At 39.8% G+C, this 15,000-nt stretch overlaps 3 protein-coding genes across 3 annotated transcripts in view; all 3 read right to left on the reverse strand.

Moving 5' to 3' along the window:
- LOC306863505 (twisted gastrulation protein homolog 1-A-like) overlaps window positions 1–5,975 on the reverse strand; it is a 12,158-nt gene extending 6,183 nt beyond the window's left edge. Inside the window, exon 1 of the mRNA XM_079406877.1 lies at window positions 5,926–5,975. The gene's annotated coding sequence lies outside the window, so the exon portion shown is untranslated. The remainder of the gene's footprint in view (window positions 1–5,925) is intronic.
- Window positions 5,976–6,942: 967 nt separating this feature from the next.
- LOC306863696 (ependymin) lies at window positions 6,943–9,316 on the reverse strand (the record flags this gene model as incomplete). The annotated part of the gene is made up of 7 exons (XM_079407194.1): window positions 6,943–7,084; window positions 7,175–7,262; window positions 7,788–7,974; window positions 8,619–8,622; window positions 8,728–8,855; window positions 8,941–8,975; window positions 9,247–9,316. 7 exons carry the CDS (start codon window positions 9,314–9,316, stop codon window positions 6,943–6,945), a joined length of 654 nt encoding a protein of 217 aa, XP_079263320.1.
- A 5,368-nt stretch (window positions 9,317–14,684) lies between these two features.
- The window catches only part of ssr1 (signal sequence receptor, alpha), an 11,263-nt gene continuing 10,947 nt past the window's right edge, over window positions 14,685–15,000 (reverse strand). Inside the window, exon 8 of the mRNA XM_079406942.1 lies at window positions 14,685–15,000. This exon is cut by the window's right edge and continues 351 nt beyond it. The gene's annotated coding sequence lies outside the window, so the exon portion shown is untranslated.

The raw sequence follows: 15,000 nt of genomic DNA on the forward strand, positions 1-15,000 counted from the left end.
CAAAACATAAGATTCCTAAACATTACCAATTAAAAAACTAATTTCCAGAATCACACAGTGTCACCAAAGCCCCCCCAACACCCCATTTCCATTCAAAATAGAGGACATTATTAGTATGTTGGTAATATATTCAATCACACTCTTGACTCCACTAAAGACTTAAACAGAGTTACTAAACCCATCTTCACCGGCATATTTACACTGATGAGACTTTAACACAACAAGTTTAGCTTGTCCTATTAAAACATTAGCAAGTGTACACTGTTGCTGCCAAGACCTCTTATATCTGCAACCCAGAATAAATAGACTGTTGGTAAATGTAAAACCCAATCTTACAACAATTTTCTCCAATATTTCAAATAATGAGTTAAGTCTAAGACACTCACAAAACATATGAAAATCATTGTCAAGAGCATTACAAAAAGGACATGCCGGTAAAACAGTCTCATTAATCTTAGACACAAAAGAGTTTGAGGCTATAATACAATGTAGTATCCTCCACTGAATATCCCCACATCTCTTAGAGGCTTGTACAATAACCTCCATGATGGAAAAACCTCCTCTGAAATAGAAAACCAAGACCTCCATTTTGTATCTGGTCTTCGTTTCAATTGACCCAAATGTACAGATTTTACACAAATTTGGTATAACATTTTTTCCCCAATACAATGAAACACCATAGCACCATAACCTTTCAGCAATTTTGTTTGACAGTTATCATCAGATTCCCAATCTTTAAGAACTACCTTGAGCTCAGGAGAAGACAGAGAAATATCACCCTCCAAAAGAATATTATTAATGAAGGATAAGAACGTCTGAGGGAAAGATGCCTTAAGATTCCTGACTAATCCCTCCACAATTCTTACTGAATTTATCCCAATTTGATCCGCGATTGCCTGTACAGTTCTCCATTGGCCATTCTTTAAATCAATCAAGTCCAGGACTTTTGTTAACCCAGCATTCAAAACTTGTATGACTAAAGATGATGACACATTGGCTGATAACTGAAACAGGGGATTAAAATAAATAGGTTCTGAAACTCCACAATATTCATCTTCATGTCTCATTATTTTAAAAATATTCCAAGATTTAAACACTCCTAAATAAAAACTGAAAGGTAAAGAATGCACTTTCTCCACCGAGGTCTTCTGCATTAAGAACAACTGTTTATCAAGACCAAATCCTCCAAAATTCTTGAGTATATATAATCCAAACTCAACCCAAGGCACAGGATCTGAACTATATCAAAGTTTTTGTAAGGATTGAAAGACTTTAGATTCCAGATGTATTAGTCCTTGGCCTCCCTCTGCTACAGGAAGATAAAGGATACCTGGAGGAAGCCAATGGAAACCATCCCAAAAAAAATTAACAAATGCTTTTTGAACTCCAGAAAGTAATTCTTTGGGAGGATCTAATACAGTAAATTTATGCCATAACATTGAAGCTGATAGATTATTAATAACCAAACATCTCCCCCTAAAAGAAAGATATGGTAGAATCCATTTCCACTTCTAAGAACTACCTTGTCGCCGAGCCCTTCCCAGTTCTTTTCTGTATAGCTATTAGTCCCAAAAAATAAACCAAGGATTCTAAAACCATCTCTGGCCCATCTGCATTGCTGCGGCAGCCTAGGAGGTCCTGCGCCCAACCAGTCACCCAAGAGCAAAGATGTACATTTCTCCCAATTAACGCTTGCAGATGAAGCTTGTTGATATTTAAGGAAGAAATCAATTTTGTAACATCCTCTGAGTCTTTTATAACAACTGTTACATCATCAGCATAAGCTGTAAGTTTGACTGAATCTACACTGGGGCCACAGCCATATCACCCTGCAGCCCAAGACTGGTCACCCACTGAAGCTATGCTAATGTTAAAATTGCTCTTCGACAAGTCAAAGGAAGGGTCCCTTGATCAATGCATTCAAGGAAAACTTCGTATAAGTCCTGCCCCAGTAGATTCCAAAAGGATTGGAAAAATTCTGCAGTAAGCCCATCCAATCCAGGTGACTTCCCAGAACACATTTCCTAAACAGCCTGTGAAATCTCTCCAAAAGACAAAGGCCCATCCAACACATTACATTCTTCTTCTGTTCATTTGGACAGGTCACATAAAAGTTCATCAGTTACTGTATCATCACATAATTCCGAATGGTATAAATCCTCATAAAAAGAAAGAGCATAAGATTGAATTTCCCGTTGGTCTGTTATCACACCGCCACCTGGTATTTCCCACTGATGAAAACGCTTCTGTTCCCTTGGCTTTTTTTCAAGAAGAATGATGTAGGAGCATGCATATCGTTCAGCTGTGCAAATCTGGTCTTTAGAAGGGCTGTTTTTCCTCGTTCTTCCAATAAATTCTTTAAAAGGAGTTTATCATTTGTAACAGAGTCAATAAAAGTTGAATTATAGTGGGTACAGTCACTGCTTTGCCCAAGAATATCTTGTTCAAGGGACTTCATTCTTGCTTTGAGCATTCCAGCACTATGTGCAGTGTACTGCTGGCAAAAAGACTTCATTTGTGTTTTACCAGCATCGCACCATTGACTCAGTAACTGAAAATGACATCTCTCCTCTCTCCAAGCTTTCCAGAAAAGATTAAAGGAGTGAATGAAAGTACAGTCCTGCAATAATCTATTATTAAAGCACCAATGTGATTTATAGGATTTAGAAAGAGAAACAGAAACTACAATAGAAACATAGTGATGATCTGACAGAAAAGAGAACTAAAGAACCTACCCCTATTACCCTTTTCAACATAAAAGCGATCAAGCCTAGCTCCTGAAATATTATTAGAATTAGTTTTTAACCATGTGTATTATCTGACTCCAGGAAAGGCCTCTCTCCACACATCAATTAAATTGTGTTCATTAATTAATTTCTTTAAACTCTCAGCAGAAGAAAGGTGAGGTTCATCATGATTCCTATCCAAATATGAATTAACAGTACAATTAAAATCTCCACCAAGTACAACAACATTTCCCTGAGGACACTGTAATAAAGCATCAGAAAGTGTTTAAAAGATTAGATGCGTTCTTGACCAACATTTGGTGCATACACGTTAATAAAAGAAAAATGAGCATTACCAAAAATAATATCAGTTCTCAAAATCCTACCTGGTATTATTTCAACCACATCCGGTTGCATACTAACGCATGGAGAACAAAGCATGGCAACACCTGCACTAAGGTTTGTACCATGAATTAATACAACACTGCCTTTCCAATCACCATACCACTGTGCTTGATTTTGCTGATCTGTATGCGTTTCTTGCAACAAAATTGTTTCAAATAAAGCAACTCTCTTCCTTGTGCATCGAAAACCATTAACATTAAAAGTCCCAATGTTTAAGGTTGTCATGACGAAAGGTAAAAGAATGCAAAAAAGATAATACATCACCTTAATATTCATGACCATATCAATGCTTTTTATGGCCTGCATTTAGTCTTTTTTTAACAGCACTGACATGTTTTTTTTATCTATATCTTTTAGGCTGATCATGGTCTTCCAATGAAACTTTTCTCATAGCCATAGTGCAAGAATCAACAAACAATTGTAAATCAGAGAAATACTTCTTTGTTTCAAAGTATCATTGAGAAAATCATTCATTTGTTGTACTGTATAATAAGGTGGTTACATTTGCAAGCTGCATTTTTCTCTGCAGAACTTCCTTGGGAACTAACATCAGTGAAATAATCCACAACATCAGATTCCTCACTGTCCGAATTTATATCTACGACTGAGCCTCACCTCCCTCAGATAACTGATCCACATCAACCTGTGACAGGCCAACAGATGCTTGTGAGTCCTGAGACTCTCTGACTCCCACAAGCTCATCTGGACACTCTCTGACTCCCACAAGCTCATCCGGAGACTCTCTGACTCCCACAAGCTCATCCAGAGACTCTCTGACTCCCACAAGCTCATCCGGAGACTCTCTGACTCCCACAAGCTCATCCGGAGACTCTCTGACTCCCACAAGCTCATCCGGAGACTCTCTGACTCCCACAAGCTCATCCGGAGACTCTCTGACTCCCACAAGCTCATCCGGAGACTCTCTGACTCCCACAAGCTCATCTGGAGACTCTCTGACTCCCACAAGCTCATCTGGACACTCTCTGACTCCCACAAGTCGTGGCCTAATGGTTAGAGAGTCGGACTTGAAATTCAAAGGTTGCGGGTTCGAGTCTCGGGCAGGCAGGAATTGTAGGTGGGGGGAGTGAATGTACAGCGCTCTCTCCACCCTCAATACCACGACTGAGGTGCCCTTGAGCAAGACACCGAACCCCCAACTGCTCCCCGGACGCTGCAGCATAAATGCTGCCCACTGCCCCGGGTGTGTGTCCACGGTGTGTGTGTGTTCACTGCTGTGTGTGTGTGTGTTCACTGCTGTGTGTGTGCATGTTGGATGGGTTAAATGCAGAGCACGAATTCTGAGTATGGGTCACCATACTTGGCTGAATGTCACTTCACTTCACTTCACTTCACTTCACAAGCTCATCTGGACACTCTCTGACTCCCACAAGCTCATCTGGAGACTCTCTGCCTCCCACAAGCTCATCCGGAGACTCTCTGACTCCCACAAGCTCATCCACAAGCTCATCTGGAGACTCTCTGACTCCCACAAGCTCATCCGGAGACTTTCTGACTCCCACAAGCTCATCCGGTGACTCTCTGACTCCCACAAGCTCATCCGGAGACTCTCTGACTCCCACAAGCTCATCCGGAGACTCTCTGACTCCCACAAGCTCATCCGGAGACTCTCTGACTCCCACATGCTCATCCGGAGACTCTCTGACTCCCACAAGCTCATCCGGAGACTCTCTGACTCCCACAAGCTCATCCGGAGACTCTCTGACTCCCACAAGCTCATCCGGAGACTCTCTGACTCCCACAAGCTCATCCGGACACTCTCTGACTCCCACAAGCTCATCCGGAGACTCTCTGACTCCCACAAGCTCATCCGGACACTCTCTGACTCCCACAAGCTCATCTGGACACTCTCTGACTCCCACAAGCTCATCCGGAGACTCTCTGACTCCCACAAGCTCATCTAGCTCCATGGGGCGCTCTGATCCTGTCTCAGATCCACTGCGAACATTAGCGCATTCATTAGTGTTCAGTGAACACTCTCCTGCATTCTCAGCATGACTGATCACTGCATCCTCTTTTGGAGTTTCATCGTCTTTTGACACTGAATCCGATTCAGCCCTGAGCCCTCTGATCGGTTTCATCACTGCCATCCTGGTTACCATCTTCCATGGCAGGAGCCACCTGCTCCGAAGGTGTTTTAGGCTCAGTCTCATTTTGTTCAGTCACCTTATTATTAGTACATCTCAATTTTGTATGTCCGTAGACCCCACAAGAGAAGCATTTCATTGATTCAGTGCTAATGAAAATTGTATAATCTTTACCTGCCAAAGTCAATTTCGCGGAAACATCCAAGTGTTGAAATTCAGCATTCAAAATAATAGCAGTTTGGCGTCTAAAAGACATAACATGTTTTAAATCTGGATTCTTAACACCAAGAGGGATCATTTTAATGGGCATCATGGCTAAGCAATCGCTCAAGTGAATCATTAGAAATGAACAGGGGCACATTGGAGAGAGTTACCCTCTTTGAAGGACTCGACAGGCAAAAAAACATCAACAGATAAACCAACTTCCACTAAATGGTGAACCATAGACTCTTCCTTCACAAACACAACAACAGCTTTATTCATTCTAGATGCCGACAGAATATTCTGAGCACATATTTCTCTACTAATAGCAGCCAAACAGTCTTCAACAGTGACTGATTCATCCGGTAAACATTTACAACCCATCAGAGTCTGCCGGCAACTAATTACAAGCGACAACAAACTAAACAACACTAACTTTTCAATGTAAGAAAAAGAATGAAAACTCACTCAAACAAGCCACCAGTCGCTCAAACACGCTCGCTCACACACGCTCGATCACACACACGCTCGCTCGCTCACACACACACACACACACACAAAGCACGCCCGAGCGAGCGGCGACATCAAATACTCTCAGTGTGAAAGTATCGAGCACGTGTTACATTGAGCTCAAACACAGACGCGCGTGAATCTCCAGCGAAAACATCTCTGAAACTCCAGAAGTTTCTCTCAAACTCACCGCGACACTGAAGGAGCTGCGAACACGATCCGCTGCAGATGATTTAAGACCAGACCTGAACTCAAGCAGACCGGACTAGACTAGACTGAACTGAACTACTGCTGCTGTTGAGAGTTACACACACACACACACTCAAAGACACACGGACGGGCGCCTTAATGACACACACACTAAACATTCGCGCCCCCCCCCCCCATTTTCTATGTGAATATCTGTTAAACTGTAATGTATTTCTGTGATCTGCAGCTGTATTTTCAGCATCATTACTCCAGTCTTCAGTGTCACATGATCTTCAGAAATCATAATAATATACTGATTTACTGATCAACAAACATTTCTGATTATTATCAATGTTGAACACAGTTGTGCTTCACAATATTTTTGTGTAAACTGTGATACATTTTATTTTTCAGGATTCACAGATGAAGAGAAAGTTCAAAAGAACAGCATTTATTTGAAATATAAATTTTTTCACAATGTATCATTCAATCTTTTGTAAAACATTGTTTAACATTGTAACTGCTTTTGATTATGTAAATGTAGCCTTGGTGAGCAAAAAGAGGCTTGTTTTAAAAACATTAAAACAATTATTTATTCCTAGCATTTGACTGATAGATATATGTATAAATATAAATATATATAGATGTTTTGGCTTATCACACACAGAGACTAAATAAAGACATGAAACATTTCGATGAAGACATTTTCATTTATTGATTAAGGTTTGATCCAGCAGGTCAGATTTCTGCAAACCCACAGAGATCTGCTTCTCATGATTTCACTGTTCAGTCCAGCCATCAACATCTCATGAGGAATCAATCAGAAGAACTGAGAGAATCACTGAGATGGACGGATGGCCTTCAGGAAACTCCGGAGCCGCTGTGGGACAGAAGAACGGAGGAACAAAGTCTTGAGGATTGTGGACCCCCAGCAGATGATTGTAGAAGCTGCGCGATCAAAGACACCAGAGAGACATTAGTGAATGATGATGAAATATGAAATATGATCTGTGGCGTGTGTGTGAGGAGATACTGGACCTGAAGGTGATCCATCCGGTCTGAGGAGTGAAGACCATGGCGCTGACCGGCAGACACGTGAACTCCGTGAAGGTCAGCATGTACTGAGCTGAAGAGCAGGGATTCATTCAGTACAGATTGATTCAACAGGAAAATCATGTTGCTGTAGTTCATGTGATTCATTTATCAGGAGTGATTGTTCATTGCTCATCAGTTGTATTCAAGCATTTACTTAGCTTGTTTTCGCCATGAAAAAAAAATAAGAAGGTAATTGTGACTTTTTATCTGACTTTCTCATATCAAATCAGAATTGTGAGATATGACCTTGGAAATGCAAAAAGAGTCAGAAGTCATTTATATCTTGAAATTCTGTTGGTTTCTTCTCAGAATTCTGAATTTAAATCTCGCAATTCTGATTTCTTTTCCCAGAATTACAAGAAACAAAGTCCGAATTGTAAAATAATTACATTTTTAATTTGTTTATTCTGTGGTGGAAACGAGCTTCCATACAAAAACACATCAGTGATGGAGACGTTCTTTAGTCTGTTTACTACTGTACTCATACCATGGTACTGTGTTCATGTCTTCAGAGACTGATGAAAATCACTGTGTTATACCGTGGTATTGCTCTCACCCTGAATCTCAGGAATCTCTCCGACCCAGGAGTTGGTCAGCAGACCCAGACCGGGAACGGACACAGTTCCCAGAATCACCTGACCCATGAAGACGGCGTCGGCCGGGACCCGCGTGGGGTGGAAGGAGGACTCCAGAACCTTTTTCTGACAGGACAGGTGCGAGGAATCGATCTCATACATCACACCCTGCGACGAGACGGAAAAAGCTCAAACACTGATATCATCCTAACCTGAGGAGAATCAGTCAGAGCCAGAGTTTAGAGCTGCATCGATGGGTCCATGAACACAGATGAACTTTGGCTGATGTTCCAGCGAGGTTCTCTCAGTCCTTCCAGTAACATTAATAGAACATTTGTTCAAAGTTATCTGCTCTTTAATAATATTCTCCAAACATTAGGACACAAATATTATTTATCACTCATGGAACGCTTAATTCCAAAACATTTTAGTTGGATGTTCATCTAACGCCACTTGTTTCAGAGAACATTCCGTAATGGTTGGAAAGGAATCAAATGTAATGTTCCCTCAACATTCACAAAACCAAGGAAAACATAAACAATTAGATGTTTTGAACAATGAGAAATAACATTTTCTTATTTTAACATCCATGGAATCTTTGCTTTGGAAAAAAGGTCCTTTAAATTACTAAAATGTTCTTCACACTAAGAAAACAATGATTCTTTTTCTTTGAGGCACCACAGAGTGTTCTTCTGTAGCATCACTTATAATATATAGCTTTTATATATATATATATATATATAAATATATATGCTATATGTTTGTTTTTTCTGCATTGAAAAAACAAACTAAATTCTGACTTTTAATCTCACAGTTCTGAGAAAGAAGATCCACATGAATAGTGTGATATAAACTCAGAATCGCGGGGGTGAAAGGTCAGAATTGTGAGATGAAAGTCATTTTATGGCGTGTTTTCCGTACGGACCTGTTGGAAGAGCAGCAGCAGATCCACAGTGATGGACTCGTCGAAGACGCTCATGTAGTTTCTGCTGAGCATGAGCATCGTAAGAGTACGAGGCCGCAGACGTGATAATTCCATCCGCCGCCGTCTGATGATGACAAACAACAGATTCACACTGAGCTATAGCAATAATCAATCAATAATCAATCAAACCACACACAGCAGAGACTCACCAGAGACATGCTGCCCACATACAGAGCAGGAGACACTAGAAATCAAACCAGCACAGTTTAATGAGTGAGAAGATTGAGTGAGTGAGTGAGTGAAAGAAAGAAAGAAAGAAAGAAAGAAAGAAAGAAAGAAAGAAAGAAAGAAAGAAAGAACGAAAGAAAGAAAGAAAGAAAGAAAGAAAGAAAGAACGAAAGAAAGAAAGAAAGAAAGAAAGAACGAAAGAAAGAAAGAAAGAAAGAAAGAAAGAACGAAAGAACGAAAGAACGAAAGAACGAAAGAAAGAAAGAAAGAAAGAAAGAGTGACTCACCGCAGGGCTGTGGTTGAGCGCTGATGCTGCAGATCAATCCACTGATGAAGATGAGAATGAAGCTCCTCATGATGAAGATGAGTGTGAATCTGCAGCTGCTCTTATATACCTGAGACTCCGGTCATTCCTCCATAAACACAGCAGATACACACACACACCCTTAAACACTCACTCACACGCACGCACGCACACACACACACACACACTCTTTCTCTCTCTCTCTCACACACACACACACACACACACTCTTAAACACTCACACACACACACACACACACACCCTTAAACACTCACACGCACGCACGCACACACACACACACTCTTTCTCTCTCTCTCTCACACACACACACACACACACTCTTAAACACTCACACACACACACACACACATACACACTCTTTCTCTCTCTCACACACACACACACACACACACACACACACATACACAAGTCAAGTCACCTTTATTTATATAGTGCTTTTAACAATGTAAATTGTGTCAAAGCAACTGCACAATATCAAAAAAGGAAAATAGTGTGTCAATAATGTAAATGAAAAGATAAAAAATATTGATATAATTTATAATATGAAGCTGGGGGCTCCATGCGGTGGTTCCCTGTCGAATAAGTAGCCGTGGACCAACAGCGGAGGTCTATCAGGTATGGAGGGACTAGATGAGTGGCGTCATTAGATCCGCTGCAAAAACTCCATTTATGCCAATGATAGTCCTCGACATGACGAGTGCAGTCCGCCATTAACTAAGACTGCTGCCCCCACTGCTCTGTGGGTTGTCTTCCGTGAGCATTTCGTCTCCTCAAGACAAGTCCGCGTTGGGGACATGCGAGAGGCAGGCTCAACAGACTGAGACCTGGCAGCCCCCTGCAACTCCACCGTCCATCTGGTTGTCTAGAGTTCATCTCCTGTCACTGGAAACTGGATTCTGGAGTGAAGCAGTGGAGATAGGGTCTGCGGACCCCTCTCTTCACATTAAATCCACTCTCTGTGTAAGCTATCACTTCAACGTACAAGCCCTTCGGCGACAGGGTAAATGTGAAGGAGGCAGGTCTTGGATCAGACTGGCAGCCTCTAGCCTGAACCCTGCACGGAGGCGGCACAAGCGTGATGGTTGTTGTGTGGACAGGTTGGAACAGCGTCCACCTTCGGCAGCTTCTTGTGCGACTGAGCAGCCCTTTTCAGGGTCCGCACTGCTCACCCCCTGCCGAGGGGAGGGTTTAGAAAAGGTGACCCAAACATTGCCTGTTCGATATACTCCTGGGTGGCTCACCGCTGTCGCCAAGGCACCCCATTACGCGGTCGAAAATATAAGTTTAAACTGTTAATCTTGGCTACATGGAATGTACGCACACTTCTTGATGTGCAGAATGGAACTGACGGACCCCGCAGCGACCTTAACAAATACAACATTGACATCGGCTTGCAGGAGAGGACTCGCTAATAGAAGTCGGGCAAGGATACACCTTCTTCTGGAAGGGCCTTCCAGAAGACACCCGCCGTCTACACGGAGTAGGTTTTGCCATTAAAAACAGATTGCTCCAGAACATTCCAGAGTCTCCTGTGGGAATCAGTGAGCGGCTGATGACCTGCCGCATTCCCCTTGTGAAGGGTGTACAAGAAAGACGCTGTCTGTAAAGTCACTACTACTCACTTTAGCCAAACCTGACCAAAGGAGGACTAACAATGATAAAGAACAGTTAGAATCATGAAATCTTAGTGCTATTTTAAGTTAATAGATTTGAATTCAGTTGAAATAAATGGGAGTCACTGGAAGCACCCATAAAGAAGGTGACACCAGTTTTCATGAAAAATGCATTTTACAAAATATCTGCTGCAAATGATCAAATCACATGTTGTCAATCATGGTATTCTCACTAAATTAAGTAGTTTCATCCATTTGTATTCTAGTTTTTTTACAGTTCTGTAACAATAAAGTAGGTCACCAGTGACTTCAACTAAAAGCTTCATATGAAATCATGAGATAAATGAGAAGATTTCTGAAAACTGAAAAGAAACAGTGGACTTTTTTCATAGATCTTCAGGAAATAGAAAGAAGGAAGTTAAGTGATGTCATCAGTGTGATTTCTATTGCAAAATAAACTATTTCTGTCAACTCCAGGGGACCAATACTTTCTTTGAATATTTTATAATATTTATTCAGCATTTAGTTTATGTCATTTACATCATATATTTGATAGTTATGAATATATTATTGTATTTTAAATGGTAGAAAAACCTGTTTTTGACGTCAAAAAGCACTTTTCTGCTGTTCACGGCTGTGGGGACGAGCAGTTTTGTGCTGCTTGAAATTCTTTATAATTAATTAAACAACAAACATTGCCACATTGACGGCTCAAGAAGGTGTAATTGTTCAAATAACATTGTTCCATTTTAAAATATAAAGAAACCCTAAAGTGTAATATTTCTAGAGGCTATGGACAGAGAAATGGACATTTACATTTAGTCATTTGGCAGATGCTTTTATCCAAAGCGACTTATAATTGGGGAATACAAGAAGCGATTCATCTTGAAGAGGCAATCAGACAGAGGAAGTGCTCGTAACACCAAGTCTCAGGCATTGTTCACATAAGTCATAAATGTGTATGCATTTGTGTTTGTTAATTATATTTAATTTATAACTATTGGTCATTAATGGATTTGTGTGTGATCTATTGGCAATGTGACTGTTTAAGCATTAATAAAAAATAAGATAAAAATATAAAAAGAGTAAAAAGTAAATGTCCCTAAACATGGAAGAAAACACATTTAGGAATCGCAAATCGAGGCTAAAGAAAACAGCATTTACACTCCGTTTCCTCGACGCGAACGTCGAGATAATCTAATTACAGGCTACCGCGGGCAGATTCTTATTTTGACATCTGACACTTATCTTATAAGACATTTGTAATAATGACATTGTGACAAACGTCAGCTATTCGTGCCTGACTCATTGAGGAAACGTCTGTAAACTCCACATCGACTTTGAGCGTAATATTCAAAAGGAAATGTATAATATAATGTCATATAATATCGAGACACATACATCACAACATCATGGAAGTTATGAGAAATACATTGCTGGACTTACCAATAATTGTAATGGAAACTGTTTTGTTCCACATTTCCATAGAATGACCCTGTTCTTGAATCCAGTTTGGTTTTCTTTTACGTTTGTCTTACTATCAGCCATGATTATTCCAATCTGTTAATCAAAAGGTTGTTTATATGCTATATATCCATAATATATATATATGGTTATATAGCCTATATATGTTTTTTTTTTTTAATGGGAGTTTGGTTAAATCCGTGGTTCACACAAGCACAAGATACTTTCACACTTTATTCTACGACATAAAACACTAGAGATCGACCTATATATCGATTTACCGATATTTTTCCGATATTTAAGAATTTTTCCATAATCGGATATCGGTTTTGTAATATCGGATTCACCGATAACGCCATCTTGTGGGTGTTTTCAGAATTGCGCGCAGGATCGCAATTGCAGCGCATCTGAGGGAGACGAGACACCAACAAGCAGGTACTTGATGTGCTGTAGTTAGTAAACTATTTAATATTACAGTCATTAATGCACAAATTAGATGTATTACATAAATGCCTGATATATAGTTTATGCAACTTGGCTCTAAGAAATATGATAAATAAGATACTCTGTCAAGCCCTGTCCTTATAAAGATATAACTTTGCCTGAAATAACACAGCCATAATTAGCACTGACGAGTGCATGGTCTGTGTCCTGTGCCTCGTCTTATTCGTTTTTGCTAATAAATGTTATGTAAGATAGTTTGTCATTGCAACGTACTGTTTTATTGTTGTTGTGCTTTATAATTAATAACAATGAATCCATCTTTTGTTTTAGTCTTAAAAAGTGAAAGGTGTATAGATATAAGCAAAACAGACAATGATCTTTTCTTGTAAAATGTGACACCAAGATCACAAATTTGAAAGTGAAAGCGCACGAAAAAAGAATTCCTTTAAATCACAAATAACACCGATGAAAAAGAACGAGTTGAATGTTGATCACTTTCGTTACCATATAACTATAAACTATGATGAAAGTTCATCAGCATGCATTGATTAATCAAATGTTGTAGTAAAGACAAAAAATAAACAACAAATTGCAACCAAATTATGAGCTCGTGCAAAAGAGAGATCAGTGTGAAGAATGAGTCTAGAACCCTGCATGAAAGACTAATTCTCAAAACATGTTTTGTTAAGATGACTGAAAGGAGCAAAAACCAGAGTGAAGTATGGACTTGCTTCACGCAGTCATTTATTTACTCTATAACAGTAATAAATATGGGTTATCGGGCACATAAACATACAAATAATTGGTATCGATTATAAAAAAAATCACTATCGGTCGATCACTATAAAACACACCAGTTAACACACACTCGTGATTCTGGACTACAGCCGTGTTGGAGACATTCATCGTCATCACGCCGAACAGTTTATCAATTTACAGTATTTTCCAATTGTAGTATAATTTATAGTAGGCTACTGCTCAATAACCAATTAATAGTTTCCTGCACTCTATATTGTTGTTCGACAATGTCTTCTGCTTTGCCCTGAAATGCAACACAAGTCTTCGGATGGAAGATGCTCATTTTATCGCACACTGATACAGAGACTCTAGGTTCAGACCAGAAGATTATTCCATGCAAACACATTTACCGGCTCGGTCACGGTGAAAGGGAACTTTAATGATGCATAGTGCTCAAAGCCATGTTAAAATGAAATGTTTACGGCCACATGAAGCTGTTAGAAAGCATATCCGAGCATCATTCATTCATTCCTTTAATTCAATATTGAAAATAGAAAAAGGCTCTTTACTCTGAGCTTAAGACTTCTCTCTATTCTTTAGTAAAGGTTTGTCTCAGCAGCTTTGAGAAGAGGTTTTAAGAGAAAACTCATAGCTAAAAACAGGAGAACTCTCAGTGATACGATGAGATGCTTTGAGAATACAGATCCTGAAGCTTCTAAAGGTAAACAAAGCTTAAGAACAAATAAAGAACTTATGAAAATGAGTTTATGATGAAATCAAAAGCAAATATCTAAAAGGATAAGCAAGTTTATTTTTCTGAGCCGACGGACATATTTGTTCACTTTAATAACTATTTTGTTCAGTTTCTCAGAAAACAAGACTCATGTCTTCATTTTGCATCTCCAGCAAATGCATCTTGATTTAAGGATGTTTAGATATTTGTACTGAAAGCAAGACAAAAATACTGAGAACGATATTCAGTTTTGCAATGCATGCAATATTTAATGCCACGACATTATGACTTTAATACTTTTAGCTCAGTTTAAGACATTAAGGCCTTGACTACAACAGAATGAAAAATAAAGCCTCACATTCAGGATCTAAAGATATGATATGAACACATCACACAGAAGCAGATCATTTGTTCGTTTCAGTTTATTTTTATTTCTCCAAGTACATTTCATTCTGTACATCAGCACTCGCTCAAGGCTGCTTTCACTGCAATGCCGTCACTTTATTAGATTGATCAAATAACAAGAAAAGAAAAGACAGACAACAGTCTTCCTCCGTCCTGAGGAGCAAACCGTCAAAAGAAGGAAGCGGCGCATCCTCGAGTCACGTGACCAGATCACATGACTTCAGCGTCGAGGCATCAGCGCAAATCATGAAGAAAAGCAGAGAAATTAAATGAAATCAGGCACCTTCTGCAGGCAAACGAGGCGTTTAAAACCAGTC

This window comes from Barbus barbus, assembly GCF_936440315.1.
Source record: "Barbus barbus genome assembly, chromosome: 44".
Taxonomy (NCBI): domain Eukaryota; kingdom Metazoa; phylum Chordata; class Actinopteri; order Cypriniformes; family Cyprinidae; genus Barbus; species Barbus barbus.